This window comes from Rhopilema esculentum, chromosome 14 (assembly GCF_057945365.1).
Source record: "Rhopilema esculentum isolate cy_ngs chromosome 14, ASM5794536v1, whole genome shotgun sequence".
NCBI classification, from domain to species: domain Eukaryota; kingdom Metazoa; phylum Cnidaria; class Scyphozoa; order Rhizostomeae; family Rhizostomatidae; genus Rhopilema; species Rhopilema esculentum.
The window spans coordinates 9,422,228-9,440,752 of record NC_142828.1 but is presented as its reverse complement, the minus strand read 5'-3'; the positions used below and the strand labels follow the sequence as shown (position 1 = coordinate 9,440,752).

The following is an 18,525-nucleotide window of genomic DNA, read 5'->3' as shown; positions in this document are numbered from 1 at the left end:
AAAACTCAGTGACTGAGCCCCCCCCCCCCCCCATGTATAGAATCATATGACCTTGAATCCCCACTACACAAGATTTTGGAACTTTCACTAAAAAACTAGTAATTGTGCGCCCCCCTACATCACATCACAGCCAATTTTAACGTCTCAGCTGATTTGCTCATCTATCAAAGACATAGATTAATCTTACACGCAATAGCTTAGTAATTTTTATTTCCATTATAACGCTGAAGATGAATTGAAAAACTGTTTTTGTTATTAACATCTCTCCTTGACCATATTTGTGTTCCAAGTTCTTTTGATACTTCACTGTTTGCATAGGAAAATATTTTAAGAACAGCTTTAAATTAGCTTATTTAAAGCAAAACCTAACATGGATGAACGAAATTGCAGGCTTCATTTATTCATTAAAGAGAGGGTAAAATCGGAAATACAGTGTAATCCCGATATAACGAACCCCGGATATAACGAACTTCCCGGTAAAAAGAACTAAATGTCTGGTCCCTTGGATTCTGCCTAACAAGCTTCTTACAAATTCTCTTGGTTTAACGAACCCCGGAAATAACGAATTCTCGGTTAAACATTCATCGGCAAACATACTATTTTTAAGATGCTGAAAATGGAGATGAAGTGCGTGCAAAAGTTGAGGTTCTTGTTAAAAAAAACCCCAACACGCAGAAAGCCAAATTACAACAGGAACGTAATTTTTGATGAACAAGATTTTCATTTTTGATCACTGACCTTTATAATATTTGAATCCAGCTTGTTTGTTTTGAGTAAAATGTGCACAGTAGTTGGGGATCGCCTAAACATTTCAACGAAGGCTTTTGGATGCGTGCTCTGCGAAAAGAATTCAAAAAAACTTTCTCCCGGTTAAACGAACTCCCGATGTAAAGAACTATTTTCTGGTTCCATTCTGAGTTCGTTACATTGGGATTCCACTGTATTACTACACAATAATTCACAACCTGCCTCGAAGTTTGTGTTTTTTCTTCGGAGGGGGTTTAAAAAACCATGTTTTGTAATTGTTGACGACACGACTGGCAGTGAACAAGAACTCTAGATGCCACAAACGAGGTCACACTTGCCAATACAAGAAGGAGGCATTGTCAGTTATGGTGGATCCAAGTACCCTATGGTAGACACGTAACAACATATCTCAACGTGACCTGTTCGGGCTAATTCAATGGATAACAGGTAGGTTATAAATACCAAGCAAAAGCGCAAGGAAAAAATGTCTTCACTATAACGCGAACGGCAGGATTGCGATAACTTTGTTTGTAGAACGGTTATTCTCTATATGATTTTATTTTGCCAGAATGTAAAGCAAATCCAAGCCAGGTTTAGCAGATTGCAAACAGAAGTTACATTAACAAGTTACAAAGTCTGGATTTAGACGACGAGTAAGTTGTTCAATAAACTGCTAGGCAGTTGAAGGTTGAGGAATTTCTAAATATTTAGTTTCTAATTATACATTAGATCGTCTATTTGTGCTTTTCAGGGGTTTTGAATCTCTCTAGGGGACGTGAAATAGCTATGAGAACACTTCATGTTGGTGTCAGATAGGCCAGTTCTAGAGGGAAAAGAGCCTCAAAATCATTTCACCAATAATTTATTGAAGTTAGGTTTGAAACAGTATGGCAAAACAAAAAAATTGATAGTTTTTTCGACACAAATAAAATATGTGCTGGGTTTGTTCAAAATACGCATCAATTTTTATTGTAGAGAATTTTCCTGACCTAGAAGGGTTGTTTATATTTTCATATATGCTGTTTTATAGGGAGACTTTTGGCTATTTGATAATTCATAACAGCAAGCTAAATCTCCAAGAAATAAGATCACATTATCACTTAAACTAAGGTTTCAATAAACCCTGTATTGATATGAATTTTTCAATAAAATTTTCGATCACCTTGTTTTATCACCTAGCAACCATTAAATGATGTCTGATATTTTTGTATTTTAGAATGTATTGACAAGTTAACAATCAATGTTGTTACAGAATTTTCTTTAACTATACAAATTCCTTATTATTCTATAGATAATTTTATCACAGTAATATTGACACCTGATAAGCTGATAAAAAAGTAATATGCTTACTTAGGCAATAGCTTGTGCCAAATGATTTATCGGCTTTTTACCCTTAAGTGTTACATTGGCAGAATCTTGAGTATTTGAGGTTTACAGTATTTTTCTAGTTTAAATGACCTATTTATACTGATACAGTGATATTGAAAGATTTTCCAAATTTAAGAATAGCAAAAACTTGGGGTTTTTCTGAAAAAGTATGGAGTTTTGATTTGTAGTTCTGATGTCTGATGAGTGATGACCAACAAATTGTGTGTAATACGGATGTTTTGGCTTCTGTACAGTATTTGATAGACAGTTTGATAGAGAGATAGATCAAAAGATATATCTTTCATTTCTTTTCTTTGTTTGAAGATGATTTTCATCTATTGTACAATACATAGAACCTTTTTTATCTTTCTTGAACTTTAGAATTAAGTGGATGCTGTTGGCAGACAATGAACCCCAACAAAATATTTCGCATCTTTCTTGGTTATGTATCATTTGTCATCTTTGGTGGAGTTTTACTAAGTTTCAAGTTATTAGCTGATTTTTCAAATTGTGAACAAAGTACCCCAAATCAGGCAATCCACCCTCATGAAATTGGAAGAGTGCACATTGATCCTTGGAATGTCAATGACCATCCAGTTTCATATGCCCATGGACAAGCTTATAACAAAGAGAAAAGAGATGCTGTTAGATTCCAGCCACAGCCTTTAATCAGCGCTAATAAAGGTTTGTGTTGATCTTTTTTTAAATGTGTGCATTCCATAGCTTATCAATTTCTATTTGTTAGAAACCTATTTGAAAATGTTCAGCTTAGTTTTACAAAATGGGGGTGCCATGGGGGACTAGGAGGGACACATCATCCCTGCAGGATCAATTATTTAGTTTGTCATAATTCAAACTGTCAAACTTTATGTAACCTAACAAAATTTATGAGCATTTCCCATTGCTAGAATTGAAGTCCCTGTTGGTAAAAGTGTGTTTGGCCTGGAAAATGTTACTTTGTTCCCTTGCCTCCATTAACCCCCCCCCCCCCCCCCTCCACAGCTAAACTGCTTAAACCATCAAATAATAGCTTAGGCTTCATCGGTAAAAGAAAACAGCAAAGACTGTTTTTTGAGAATGTCGTTTTTTCACTTTTGAACATGAATGTAAGGCAAAGTACTAATTTGGTTTGACTAACAGTTGCTGCTTTCTGTACAAAAGGATGCAACTGATTACTATGAATCATGCTTGGTTTTAAACATTTCATTAGGTAACATCAATATTATATATAGCCATTCCTATGAACTAGCTTGTGAGGTTTTCATTTTTGACTTTATCCTGCTAAAGTGCACTTAAGATACTAAAATTTCTCATTAGATTAAATAATTTTTTTGCCTGCAAAATTTGAAGATGATACAGAATAACAGAAACATAGTACACTCAAATGCTTTTTTGACACTCTTCAGAGCATATGTGCTAGATAATGACCAAAAGTAAGCTGAAAATCTATATGTTTATATATCGAAAGTAAGATGAGAAGGAAAAATACACACTCGATTGGTTGTCTTGTCTTTAATTCCCACTTTATCTTCGATAGAGACAAAGAACATTATTCAAATCATGAATGGCAATGAAAAGGCTCAAGCACCTGGACCTGATGCTAACAATGATAATAATATTGTGTACAGCCCTCATCATCTTGCTGTCATTGTTCCATTCAGAGACAGGTTTGAAGAACTGCAAGAATTTGTACCACATATGCACAAGTACTTGACTAGAAAAGGAATCTCACACAAAATATATATTGTCAACCAAGCTGACAAACACAGGTATGAATTACTGCTGAAAAATTTAATAGTACAAAAAATTTGTTGAGCTTTATTTAAATATAGTCTGCATCCTATCTATTAGGTTGTTAGCATTAGACTCATTTTTTATCTGACAAATGTGTCTGATATTGTTATATGACATTTTTAGATATATGCTGAAAGATCTTTCAGTCAAACATGACAAAGATGTTATGAATGTTTTTTGCATATATGCCATAATTTTTATAAATTAGAATATTTTTTAGCACTTAAACAATGTGCTGTTTACCTTGGGGTAAAGCATAATTAATGTTTTTGTCTGATTTCTAACCCAGAAATTTATTACAGGTATTCTTACCAAAGTTTTTAAGTGAAGGAACTTCTGTTTTTAAATGTGACAAATGCTACATCTTTTTCTTTTGACTGAACTTTGCAAATTTATACAGCTAGTCAGCATTAGTTGCAGCAGCAGATAATGTGTTGTCATCAGCAAATTGCACAGTGAATAAAGGAAATGAAAATATTTAATGAGAATATTTAATTGCAGAAGGCTAGGTAGAAATCCTTGCCATACCCCCTTGCCCAAACAAACCCCAGCTGCTGAAATATCCTTAAACAATGTACAGCCAATTTATGTTTTTCCCTGTCTTCAAAAGCTGGGTTCACAAAGTATCATTGTCTTAAATTTCTCCTGTTACATTTTCAGGTTCAATCGAGCATCACTCATAAACGTAGGGTTTCTGGTGGCCCGAAATGAGTCAAATGACTACATTGTAATGCATGATGTGGACTTGCTGCCATTAAACAATGACCTTAACTATGGTTACCCAGACAATGGTCCTTTCCATATTGCTGCCCCTCATTTACACCCAAAGTATCATTACCCTAAATTTGTTGGTGGCATACTGGTGCTGTCTGTTGAACAGTTTGAGCAGGTATGGTTGCAGTTCCTTGTAAATTTTGATTCATCATATTTTTTTTCTCATTCATCATAGTTTGCTTAAACAATCCTAGGCCAGTGGGATGCTTTTTGGTGTGCTTTTCATGTAATGACTTTGAGGAGCCTCTTATACTAGTATTTGAACAGTAGTTTTCTGCTTGATGGCAATTTTGGATATCAGTTTTACGAAATTGTCAAGATAAGAATTCATATCAAACTCCTGAATCTAATTTTGTCCTTCTGTTAGCTCGTGTTGATTTTAACCTATTTTTGGATAAGAAGCTCACATTTTTTAACGCATTTTCAAATGATACCAGCCTTAACTGCCTTTTTTGAAAGTGCAGACACGGGAGTTTATATTAAACTGCTTGCTATTTCATCATCTATTGAAAACATTTTCTCAGCTATAGAGAAATTTACTGCCTTTCTCTTGTTTCTTTCAAGAGATAACTGTGAATACCAGACAAAATATTTATTCATACTGTTATGATGACTTTGATTCTTGTTTTAATGATGGCAAATTTTTCTTTTCATTTAAGTGCTAAAGATTTTTAAGCAACTATTTAGTCAATATCTTTTAACTGACATTGACATCAAAAACATTATGAAATAGCAAGTGGATTAAAAAAATTATTTTGAAAAAGCAAATGATTTTAGGTAAAAAAGCCCAAGTCACTGCTTCTCCAGGTCCACCATATTTTCTTTCAGTTTACAGGTGATGCTTTTGCTGAAAATGTATTTGTTAGCTAGTTACTGCATGGATTTTGTTAGTTTGTTAGTTGTTAGCTGACAATTTTTGATTATCTGATAAATCTTCAAGATACTATCACTGTATCTTCAAAACTGCCAAATGAAAACTTTTAGATTATATTTTTTAGTTTTTAGTCTTAGCTTTAACAGCAGCTGTTTGTAGCCTTGGAAATATAATTTATTGTATTTGTTTTTGTTTTCAAGTCTTGTCGTAAGACAGCTAATTTCTATGTTGTAAGATTGAACATCGAAACTTTCTCCGATTTACAAAACTCTGAATTCAGCTGATTCACATATGATAAATTTACATGATATGTTTTGAGGCCATATTTTAACGTTTGTTAATCAGTAATATAATTGGAAGATATGAATAAGATTCTTACATTTTTTTTGTTATACAGAAGTATATGAATGTTCATCTTTTAGGTTAATGGTCTTTCAAACAAATTTTGGGGTTGGGGACGTGAAGATGACGAACTGTACATGCGAATGACAGAGGCAGGTTATCAGGTATGTCTTTTATTGTAGTATTTTGATACACTCCCGCCTAGTTGAGCATAAGCTTTGTTTGCTTAAAGTCTGGCAGGAAATCCCTTCTCAACCCAGCTTGGTTATGGACGCGTTTTTACTGTACAATAATTTCAATCTTCAATAACTATTTTCTCCACACGTAGCATATGTTGTAAAGCTCCTCTGTGGTTGAAGAATTTTCATTTTGTCTACAGGACATGATATATTTGTGAGCCATTTTGGTCAAACAGATCTCTGGACTCCCATTTCACTTTTGTAGCCATTAAAAGTCTATAGTTGAATATGAGCTTTCCGTCTCAAAAATTTGTAGGCCTGCTATGAATTTAATTTCAATCAGACTATTTGGCTCATAAACGACTAATTCTTTAGCTTTTCTTATTCCTGTCATTTGTCACTGAAATTACAGAATTTAATCTCTCTTTTGAAGAACTATCCACCCAAATAGAAGGCTTATCTTATCAGGCCATAGTTGTTAAGTGTATGAAAGTTAGCAAGTACAAACAAGATTTCGTTTTGAAATCAGTTTTTATCCAAGTTGGAAAATTTTGCGTCTTTTTCGTTGCTCCAACGCAATTTCTGTTGTTGATAAGATCACTGCAAGACTAGAAAAGGTGGCACACCGCTAGACTATTAAGGGGCTCTTTCTTGTAGCATTTTGAAGGAACAATATCTCAAGCAAATTATGTTAGATTCTACTGTTTCGTTTTCATAACTGCTTCATATCACAATCATAACTGCTTCATAACGCCCTTTACAGAGTCAATTGTCAAATTTCAAAATTTGAAAGTAATTTTTGATACCATTTTTCTAAAAATTTTTGATACTTGGATCTTTTCCTTTAGTGTCAAAGGAATTTTTATGATTTTCCCTGTTTAGTTGAACTTTTTATGATTCAAACCTTGAATTATTTGAGTAAATTTTGCCTGCCCCATAGAGCCCAAATTATTTAGTATCAACTTTTTTATTAATTTATGATAATTTGGCCTATTTTTGATGCTTTTGTACAGATCCAAAGACATGGTATGGAAATTACCACTGGTTATAATACATTCAGGCATGAGCATGATGCAGTAAAAAGGCCCAGGGATTACAAAAGGCTGTTTGGACAGAAAAAGGTAATTTGCAACTATGCTTCGGAAGTTAGAATTCATCTCAGAAGTTTTTCTAGTGAGATATGACTTACATTTAAGGGAGAAATTATTTACGCAAGAAATTTTTTACGGATGAGACTTTTCCCCAATTCTGTGGAATTTATTTTTGCGGACGAATGCCTTCAATTCAATTAAATTCTTGAATGATTCACGTTTAATAACAATATACAAAATTATTCATTTTTGCGATTGACGGCTTTCATTTAAATATTCTGGGTTTCAATTTTATGTTAAAAGGTTCTGACATGTCCGTCTTACAAAGTTTCAGTTCTTCACAGATTTGTAAAAAGTCTTTTGAGTAATAATTTTGAGGTGGCAGAGCTTTAAAGAAGGGTCATTGTGGATTTTCTACAGAAATTGAAAGGGACGGGCGCGCATTAAGTTTTGGGGGAGTTTTTTTTGTGGAAGACGTTTTTTGCTATTGACCAATTTTTGAAAATTTGCGGAACAAATTTTTAACAGAAACTAGAGAAACAATTTCTTCTGCAATAATTCATTTTACAAAAAGTTTCTCCCTTTCTGTGAAGTTGCTACAAGTCTCTCTCTCTATTTAGTAATCTGAGAAATAAAGAAAGGGGGCAAGAAAGAGAGAACGAGACATACTTTGAATGAGAGATATTTTGAATCTCAAAATCAATGACATGTTGGTATTGGGGTATGTGTTCCCAGTCAGCAACCTATACGTCTTCGTTGCTGTATAGCTGTGATCGTTCCTGATCATGATACATCTTTCATTTTTGCTTGACGTCTAATACAAATTGTTCGAAGTCGAGGGGAAGTAGGAAAAAGTAAAATACAATGACGCGAAACACTAACTTCCATCCTGACTCAGCAATTAAATCACCGTCGATTTCACTTAATTTGCACCCACTTGTGTGAACATGCATAGTTTTTTAAAAATGCTTCTAACCTCACAGTGAAGTTTATGGATTAGTAGAAATAAAGACAAATATTTTCGTAATTAAGCAAGAATGAACTTTCCCTTGAAACTATTAATGTAGTTAAATTTCTCGTTTCAGGCATCTTTCAAAAGAGACCATGAAACTGGTTTTCATAATGTAGAATTTAAAATAGCTAAAAGATATGAATTGACGATTGACAGTAGTCCGTGTACCATATTAAATGTAGTGTTGTTTTGTGACAAAATAGCGACACCGTGGTGTGACTTTCCAAGCAAACACCATCGATAGTAAAAGCTATATATATGTAGCCTGTTTTATTAATACTGCTCTTTAGGGGCAGCCGTGGCTTAGGAGAGTCCCGAGTAATATTAATTCAGTGGGATATTTTTTAACGTAGAGACTTAAATTATTTGCAAGATTGTACAGAAAATATACGTTGTATAGATATTATATTGTATTTGTCCTTTAAAAAAGTAATGCAGATTACATAATGAATGCATTCAACGTTGGATAATTCGAACTCCCGCAGGAAAGAAATTACAGATATTTCGCAGCTCTTAAGTTGGCCTAAACAGGGATTATATTGAAGGGAAACAATTTCTGATTAAAAGAAAAGGCAATCTAATTGCTGGATTTTGGTAACATTGATTCAGAAGGAAGAAAAACATTCACCCCTTTGTCCATCATACAGTGAAAGTAATTGCATTGGATATGTTTAAAAGTTTTTTATACTTTACAAGCCAGAAAGGTGGTGGTTTTGCAAGTATTCCAATGACTTAAACATAAGCAGCTTAAGGCTTTTGTCATTGAAAGATCGATTCTGCTTCAAGATTTCTCTGATTATTTTGAAGATAGCCCAATCCCCTTTTTCAACTTAGGCCTGCCGAATAAAATTTTTCTTTTTGCAAATAAACACAAAATGTTTTATTACTGGCGGATTTTTAAACTGAAAGTTGACAGTTTTCGTTTTTTAGAACTACAGGTTTTCTTTAAAAATGAACTGAGCGTTAGGTGAAATTAATGAAAAAGATATATGTATATGTATTTAGATAAAGAAAGCAATTTTTTAATGGATGGATTTAGATAAAGAGTTCTTGCATTGGCTTAGCTTAAAGTATTTTGCTACTAGCTCAATTTTTTGTCTCCTTTCTTCAAACGATGGCCCTAAAAACACGAGAGCGATTTTCAACGACCTTAGTGTTTGGCAAATCGATTGTTCATTATTAGATGAATAATTTGGCATGAACTTTGATTGCTTCATCTCTCCATTCTACTTAAATTATGCTTAGGCACAGAAAAGGATTTGTCTGCCTGCTTGTGTGTTTGTCAACAACTGTTTATTTATTTGCTACACATTCATGTCTGAACGAAAGATTTGTTTGCTACTTTTTGCTAGTCAAGCACTACAGGGGTTAGTCTATCTAGATAGCCTTTGTCTTGCTATCTATTTTTGCAATTACTTTAATTTGACACATTCTTTACCATTCACATCATTCTAAATCTAAATATGAGTTTATACAGTATTAGCAACGTCTTGAACCCTCTACCTTAATGGTTATTAAATGGTCATGTTTGCAAGAGCAGTACTGGGTTCTCATTTCCAATGCTCATTGCTATCCAATACTGGATATGAAGAACAAATTTGCTGAAACTGTGGCACATTTAGGAGTTAAGGTTGCTGGCGACTAAAAGGATCCATATGAAAAAATAGGAATTACAATTGAAGTAAGAAATAATAGTTCAAGTTATAGGGGTATCAAGTCATCCATAATAAGATTTCTCCTGTGATATTTTTGATTATACGAAGCTGAACTAATTATTGACGTGTCATTCTTTATTTGAGTAGCAACTTTCACCAAATTGCATCATAAATGACTTCAATTGATGATGTCACAATACATTGACCAATCAGAATTTACCAAATCATTTGATCACAAGGAACCGAGGCATTTTCTATGATAATAAATATGGCCGCTTGTTGCAGAACGGTGTAATACTCTTATCAAGTTTTTTGGCTATCGCCTATAGTTCTAAAGGGTAAAAGATAAGAAGACAAGACGATAACGATGAAAGAAATGAAAGTCCTAGCCTTCCTCTTCATATTTATTCTAGGAGGAGTAGTAGGTATGTAACTGTTTTATGCTCTTAGATGTTAGAATTTGGCTTTTCCATTTTTGATCGTGCAATAGGTAGCTAATAAGTACACATTTACTGAATTATAAATGCTTAAAAAAACTATTTTGATATAGATTGTCTTATTTGTGAGAGTTTAAGCAAAAACTAATGTTAATCTTTATCTGACAAAAGACAGATAGATAGCATGATACAACCTCCATCGACCAAATCTTCAACTACTATTCGTTGTATAGTAGTATACATTGGTTCTTAAAAACCTGTTTATAATTCCCACCAAGTTTATTTTCTGACGGAGTAGTTCTACAGCTGATTTGATGCATAGCCAAGAAACATGATCAAGTATTTTGTTTGCCTGTCATAATGCAATAATATTTTGCACAACAGAGAATTTTACCTTTAAACTTTTTTTCTAAACCATGGAAAAGTGTCACTGTTTTTCGAACCATGCAATTAATGCTCTAATCATAAACCTGTTAAGATAGCACCAACCATGTGATATCATACCTGAATCTTTTTTTTCATAAATAAATATAAAAGTTTCTTGATCTGTTACTTGATAAACCTGTTGCCTTTACTTTTTATTATCTCTATCTGTACCTGCCATAAAAACTTAATATACACTGTACCAGCCCAAAAATTTGCTCTTGTGCCTTTAAACTGCTTAATTACTTATTTTTTACTTAAAAGATGGTCAAGACACTGGTCTCATCCTGGTTGACACACCTGAAAATATCTCTACTGAAGATGTAGTAAAGGCAACAATAGAAGAAAGCAGTGAAAGTTTTATTGATAAAAATGCAGAGCGATTTATTCCAACAAAAGATTGGCAAGTTGTCAAGAATGACCAAAGTGTCCCTTCTGGGCTGCATATTAGAATGAACCTTCAAACAGGTCTCAAAGAAGCAAAACTGATGGATGGTGATAATGGGGCAAGGTTCTTGAAGCAGAAAGTTAAGCAAAATGAAGGTTGGTGTTTTCATTTTAGCAGTCATACCTTCCTAAACATTTTTTCTGAGAAAAGCCTGAGCTGAGCATACTCATGTTGAAAATCCTAGATCAACTAATCATGAACTTTTCATCACATATATACAGGGCTTGAAAAAAACTTCTCTTCCTGGCAGCAAATTAAGAAATTCAAGATTTCCTGCAAAGCTTTGACAAAGTTTCCAGCCCCTGGAAGTGATTTTTTAAGTTGCTTGATTTTTAACATTAAGTTGCTTGACTTTAAACATTTGTCCTAAAAATAAACTGTCACAGTAAAAAGGAAATAATTGTTGGCTCTCAATTTTTTATCATAGCTATTAGAACAGCAATAATTTTGTTTATACTTTACAAGATGAAAAAATAAGAACATAATCAAGCACAATACTCATAGTTTGTTTTCAAGGTTAAAGTTAGCAGATCTAAAAATCTATAATAAAATTGATTTCATATCAGTACTAGGAAACTGAATACTATTGAAGTATTGATGTATCCTACCCCTTGCCCTGGGTTTCATATTTGTTGCTCAATTTTATCATCAAATTGTAGTTCATACAACATGCAAGAATTTTTTTTTATTTTTTGATGATAAAAATTAATGTTTTAAATCAGGGTTAGTGATAGAGGCAAAGTTGTAACCCCAGAATGCTTACATTCTATTAAGCTAGCGATGAAAAATTTATTTGAATGCCAGTAGAAAGTATGAATAATAATGAACACATCCACACAGTTTTTGGGGTATCTTCACCTACAAGTGTGGGGTACACAAACAGCAAAAATTTCCTGCAATGAATTTGCGCTAAAAGTTTCCTGCTACTGGCACTGCCAGACATTTATCAACCCTGTATATATATTCAGAATATGTATTGCAGAAAATATAGAGAAAAAGGTGCTTAGTTATTTTCTCTAGAATGAAAATTGGTTTATCTGAATTTGACTTTGTATTTAACTAATTGATTAAGAATTTAGGGATCCCTAGGGGTTATTATTTTAGGGAGTTTTTTGTGGGGGCTGATCAGGTTGTAGGCTTAAATGACAGGAGGTTTTATGTGACAGGGGTTTATAAAAGTGTCTCCACGTTGCAACATAAGACTTGAACTTTTGTCAAAATAAGACTTGAACAATGGACAAAAGTTGATACCTGCCCCATGTCTATACTTTTCGTTGTCAAGATGCCTTCAATAGTATATTATTTTTTTTAAGGAATGAATATTAATATTGATTGACATACTCAATAAATTCTCATTGTACCTTTATCTTTCCAGGAAATGGCAAAGTACACAAAGAGAAACATCAGGATGGGCCAAATATTGTCATGAGTGACGAGATGAAGGATGAAGCAGAGAGCTACCCTGAATCAGATAAGATTTATTTTACCAAGCAGCATCTAAAGGATGCCTTGAAAGATTTCAGAGACAAATTTCATGATGATGGAGTAAAGTCTGATGGGCAAGAAATTTCAAGGAGTGAAGCAGGTTTTTTCAGAAATTTCATCGCTTTTTCACACCTGTCTTTTTTGCATAAAGATGAATAAAAATGAATACAAATATGCGTGTTATATGTCTTTTGAATTAAGAAGATTTTTTGGGTTCCCACCATTAGAGTTGGTCAACGGTGGCAGTTCACTTAAAAATGTATTTATATCTCTAAAGGACTCATACCATACTGTTGAGAACTGCCAACTATTTAGAAGGGCTGCTAGAATGATTAAAGCTTCACTTGATATTTGCTCAAAAATTCGTACTCTGATGGCCAAATAAAGTAGACTGAAAATTGTTTTCTTTGAGTTGTGTTTGTTGTTCGCTTTAGACTTCATTGTTTTAGCAAATAGAAAGTTTTTCAGTGTTTTGGGTGTTTATCGATCATGATTTTTCATGCACAGTATTAAGTTGCTGAATGTTCCCAATTTTCAGTGAAACAGAAGTTCAGATCAATTGAGGAAATCCGGAAAGAGTTAGAAGACCACATGGGCTGGAAAGTAAAATCTGATGCACAATTAATGAAAATAAGTGTGGAGATTTTGAGAGCTGAAAACGCAACAAAGGAAGAGCAATCACATGCATTAGAAGATTTAGAATATTATGTCCACCAAATTGATAATGCCGTAGATTTAGAGAAGATGCATGGGCTGCAAGTGGTTATCCAATTTCTCAATAATTCAGATCTCCAATTACAAGAAAAAGCAGCAAAAGTAATTGGAGCAGCTGTTCAAAGGTAAGTTTCAATTTGGTAAAGAATATATTTCATATTTATACATTGCATATTTTTATTTTCCAAAGGTATCCATTGCATTAAAAATTTGTGTACCACATCGAAAACTCCTCTACAGCTAAGAATAAATTCAATGAAATTAGAATTGGTCTTGTCAACAGCATGACAGCAATTTATTGTGCTTAAAAATTTATCAAATAATGCTTTTACATTTTCACCTCATTTTCAACAACTGATCTAAAAGTTCAACTTACCGTTTAATTTTGTATCTGAAGCCCAATGAGTAACATTGTGAATTGCAACTGACAGTAAAAAATGCATCCTGTTCTTACTGAGATCTAGATACAATTTTCAGATACAACAAGATAAACATAGGCATAAAAAACATGAATCAGGTCCTCCTGGAAGTGAATTAGCACAATGGTGGCATTTTGCACTCCTTGACTGTGGTAGGGGTGTGATGGAGTGCTTTTGATGTTTTGTCTTGTTTCTAAAAATGCCCAGTTGCATAGTATATGGAGTAATAAAAACCTCAATTCTCAACTCATTTCTTCAGTTCTCCCACAATTTTACCAAAAAATATTTGCAGTTTTAACTGAAGCAAAGTTAGCCAGAAGAAATATTGAAAGTAGTGAGTGTCAGGCTTGTAGCTTTCGTTTATTTTTATCAGAAAGCCGTGCTCGGTATTTGATTGTGTCATATCATTAATCATGTTATTAGAAAAATGTTTGAATAAAATTGGCAACTTATCAAGGTGTTGAAGTGCGGTCTCTTTGAGTGCAGTAACATTAGTTTAGCCTTTGGCAAGCGGGCCCAAAGATCGAAGTTTGTGGTGGGCACACTTCAATACTTCGTCTTTGACATATTTTGCAAGTGCTGTCAAGTTGTTTGGTCTAAAGGACTCGTCCTTAACAAAATGTAGTGGAGCTTAGGTTCTGGCTGCCAATCTTGTGAAAGCTCGAATTCTACATTGACGTAGGTAGGTAGGGGCAAAAATTATCTGCCAAATTCGCTGAAAACTGCTTATGTCAGTCAGGAGGGTACACCTGTATCCTGTTCTACAGTTAAGTTTTGCAAATCGGAGGAGTGTAGTGGTCAATTTGAAGTTGTCAATTCGCTTTTCATTTCCACCATCATCGATTGAAGATCTTAAATAAGTTCTAACAGTCTTTGGTTTTACTTCTTTTAATATAGTAAGGTCTTCCTCAAGGAATGTAGCTTGGTCTGCGGAATCCATCTTGCTGCGTGCTTACTGTCCATTGAACGAGTTGAATAGGCGCTCAGCAAAAATTGATGGATTAGAGTGTGTACTGGCACGATATATGTAAATTTTACTTATTACCGTCAAGAGCCAGCTGAAGAAGCTGGCTCTTGACGGTAATTGCATAATTGATATTGCATAATTAAAGGTTATTCGTGGTGTGCTATTCAGTAATGTGGTACAAAATTGAAATTTCTAAAAGTATATTTTTATGCCGTCACACAAGCTTTATGGTCTCTATTCACCAATATAAGCGCTTCCGAAGTTTCCAAAACTTTCGAAACTCAGCAAGTGGAAGTTTCGAAACGAAACAAGGGAACATTTTGAAACTAGACAAAAGAAAATAACATAATGAATCTCCTGTGTACAAGGCATTATCAAGAACAATTTCTAAAGTAAGTTGAAAGCGAAAAAATCGGAAGTGTTTTTCGTCTATTTCAGAAGGAATTTAAGCAAATGAAAAGACATTTTCAGAAAATTGATCAAGCAAAAAAGGGAATCACTGCAAGCTTAACATTGTACATAACTTGATTCAGGGCCATTTTGTAACCTTATAGGTTTCCTGCGCTCTTGTAAAAAACAAGCGATTAGTTTTAAATAGGCGTGCAATAAAACTCACTTCCCATCGCACGCCTTTCCTGGAAAGCCCTGTAAATATAAACATAAGCAGCATAAACATAAACATTGACATAAACAAACATAAACATAAGCGAACATAAACATAAACATAAGCGAACATAAACATAAACAACATAAACATAAGCGAACATAAACATAAACAACATAAGCTCGAACTTAAACATAAGCATAATAAATCATAGCTTCGTAAAAGAATACACAATAAGATAACGATCATCAAATAGCAAACAACTTAGTAACCTCAAAATTGACAAAGATGACGTCGAAATGGTAAACAGAAGAAAACATTCAGGCTAACAATAGATGAGAACTGGAACCAACAATAACATATAGTTAAGGTAAAACGAACAGTTGGGCCAGTAAAATAAAATAATAATAATAATAATAATAATAAAAATAATAATGAAAATAATAATGAAAATAATAATAGTAAAAATTTGCAACCCTAATCATGTCCTCTTGGAGGAGCAGTAACTCTATATTTGTTTCTTTGTTTCTTACTTCGGTATGTTACTAATTTATCTATTTTTAATAAATCAGAGTTTATTAGCTACATTGTAAACAAGCCTGAAGGAGAATCATGAAGAAATGAAATTTGAACGAAAGCGAAATTACAGAATGAATGACATAGACATAAAAAATAGTCAAAGGGACAAACTAATGCACCAATGTTAAGGACTTTGTTTGCACGTGTTTATATCTTAGGATTAACAGTCATTCTGTTTAAACATCTGTATTAAAATCATTTATTTAAAATAGTTTCTTTAAACTTCAGATTCAAAACCAGAGTAGGAATGAATTCTTTAATTGTGTTTTATAGCAACCCTAAAGCTCAACTAGCAGCTTTGGAACATGGAGCAATGCAGTTTCTTTTAAGGCAGATTTCATACTCGTCAACTGAACGCTTGCGAAAAACTGCCCTGTTCGCATTGTCTGCCCTCATAAGGACGAATTCCAAGTCCCAGATTGTCTTTCTAAAACTTGATGGTTTGAATATCTTGCTAAAGTGTATTGAAACTGACAAATCGACGGCTTTAAAGATAAAGGCAGTCACCCTTGTGTCAGATTTGATTGTTGAGCAAAGCGATGTCAAAGTGTCGATGGTCAAAAATGGAAAGATGACAGCAGATGAAAGGTTAGTTCTCAGTTCTTTAAAAAATATTCATCAAATTCTTTGTATACGTTTGAACTTTTTGTAAACAAAGCTTGAGGTAATTATTCCTTTTTACTATAAAGTAATATAATTCTTCTTAAACTTGGAATATATTCTGTATATAGGGGGTCTATAATAGTTTAGCTAAACAGGTTCGGCACCATTTGTCATATAATGTCCCACTGCCAAGTGGTTGGGGTAAATGGGTAATGGCCTTTTATTTAAAATGAAAGCAAAAAGAATGTTTATTTTTTATCACAATCGCTTAAAAAATTATAGATAACAACGCACATTTTGGATGTTTTGCAGTATTAGGAGGCCCTTTGCTAGGCTTGATAGTTGATATGACAAGCCTTCTCTAAACACAATGCCAGTATAACTTATAGAATTTATCTGTTTGAGTATTTTCACCTCACGATTCATGATTCTCTTTTTAGCACTCCTTTGATGAAGGCTTTGATCAAAAGAGGATGGTGTGCATTGCTTCCAGGGCAACTCCATACCGAAGATTATGACAGCATAGAAAAGGTTTTAGCTGCCATTTCGGCATCAGCAGAGGACTGTAAACTTATCTTCAACAAGAACGACCTTAGAACAACATTGCTTAAAGTTAGGGAAAATTTGAAAAATGAAATAAACAATGAAGAGGACAAAGATTTCAAAAGTTATTTACAATCATTGACTGAACGTATCGATGATATATTAAGTAAATTAGGACAGCTTTTTACACTATAGGTTTTTGTATTTATTCCCATTTTGTATAGTAATATCAATTTGAAAGATTTACTCTGAGCCAAATGAACTAGTTTTGCATCTACGTATGGCAGAACAGCTTGCTGTTTATCCACCTTCGTCTATAGTAGTGCATTTAATGATGTAAACTTTTGACGTTTTACTAAAACGCTTCCAATTTCTCGCTTTGAAAACTTCACTGTCAAGTCTTATTTAGACATTGCTATGTGGTTCTTGCTTGTGTCGGTGTTTGTGTCGGTGTGGTTCTTGCTTGTGATGAGATCACTGGTATTGCTTGCTGTTTAACCTACCGACAAACTAAAGATTTGTGGACCAACTGAAGATTTGCCGACCAACTAACAAAGAAAAGGGGTTGTCACTCCCCCTACACCCCTGCTAGCTACACCCCTGTATGAAATGTTAAGTACATGGACAGGAATGTTGCCAGGATTAATAAATTATTGATAAGCTGGGGATCATAGATGTAGGAAGCAATTCATAGGGACACGTGTCGTCGAAAAGGGGCAACTCCATGAGCTGCAAATGTGTACTTTGTCTCTATTTCTGAAAATTGGGGGCATGCGCCCCTTGTGCCCTCTGTGCCCTCTGGTTTCTACGTCTTTGCTGGGGATAAGAAAGACCCAAAAACATTGCGACTTCACCTTTCAGAGAATAAAGAAATCTATACAGCATTCCAAGCTGTTTCCGACAGTATAAAACAACAGTAATGATACCTAGGTCAGTTCCTTCTGAGTGAAAAATTCTCTCAACTGACTTGGAAGTAAAGGAAAATCGTGACGTCACTAAACTAGCTCAAATAGCAGATTTCTTGGAATCGCGTCTGTCCAATGAAGCTTGGTTTTTATTTTATTCGAGGCTTAGTTTTGTTTTGCAGCAAATTACCTTTGACAACAGTAAGATATTTGTGTGGATGAAAAAAAGGTCACTGTAGCAGGCTGCTCGACGGGCTCCAAGGAGTTCTTGCGGCGAAAAGTAGATAAAATGTGGCAAATAAGAAACACCGCAATACGCCGAGAATAAACAACAATAGATACACGTAAATCAGTGAAGGCTAATATTTCGAAATATTAGCCTTAACTGATTTATGTGTATTAATTGTTGTTTATTCTCAGCGTATTGCGGTGTTTCTTATCTGCTACATAATAAGATATTTGAAAGTTTTTTTGTCTGGGAATCGGGATATTTAAACAATTGGAAAACCATGCTCAAAAATTCCGCATGTATCTCACATTAATATCTGACTTGCAAAATTTC

The 18,525-nt window shown here is 34.0% G+C and overlaps 2 protein-coding genes across 3 annotated transcripts; both read left to right on the top strand.

Annotated features, from left to right (window-relative positions):
* The first annotated feature begins 96 nt into the window (after window positions 1–96).
* LOC135696242 (beta-1,4-galactosyltransferase 7) lies at window positions 97–9,935 on the top strand. Of its 2 annotated transcripts, none has more exons than XM_065215568.2 (7): window positions 97–1,194; window positions 2,497–2,799; window positions 3,653–3,884; window positions 4,570–4,798; window positions 5,980–6,063; window positions 7,092–7,199; window positions 8,255–9,935. In XM_065215568.2, exons 2-7 carry the CDS (start codon window positions 2,523–2,525, stop codon window positions 8,423–8,425), a joined length of 1,101 nt encoding a protein of 366 aa, XP_065071640.2. In that variant the 5' UTR covers window positions 97–1,194; window positions 2,497–2,522; the 3' UTR covers window positions 8,426–9,935. The 2 variants fall into 2 exon arrangements, with proteins under 2 accessions (XP_065071640.2, XP_065071639.2); XM_065215567.2 differs by having other exon boundaries at window positions 97–1,400.
* Window positions 9,936–10,082: 147 nt separating this feature from the next.
* LOC135696375 (nucleotide exchange factor SIL1) lies at window positions 10,083–18,449 on the top strand. The gene is made up of 6 exons (XM_089112320.1): window positions 10,083–10,261; window positions 10,961–11,239; window positions 12,520–12,729; window positions 13,168–13,468; window positions 16,186–16,500; window positions 16,956–18,449. The coding sequence occupies exons 1-6, from the start codon at window positions 10,204–10,206 to the stop codon at window positions 17,251–17,253; spliced, it is 1,461 nt and encodes a 486-aa protein (XP_088968446.1). The 5' UTR covers window positions 10,083–10,203; the 3' UTR covers window positions 17,254–18,449.
* Window positions 18,450–18,525: the final 76 nt, after the last annotated feature.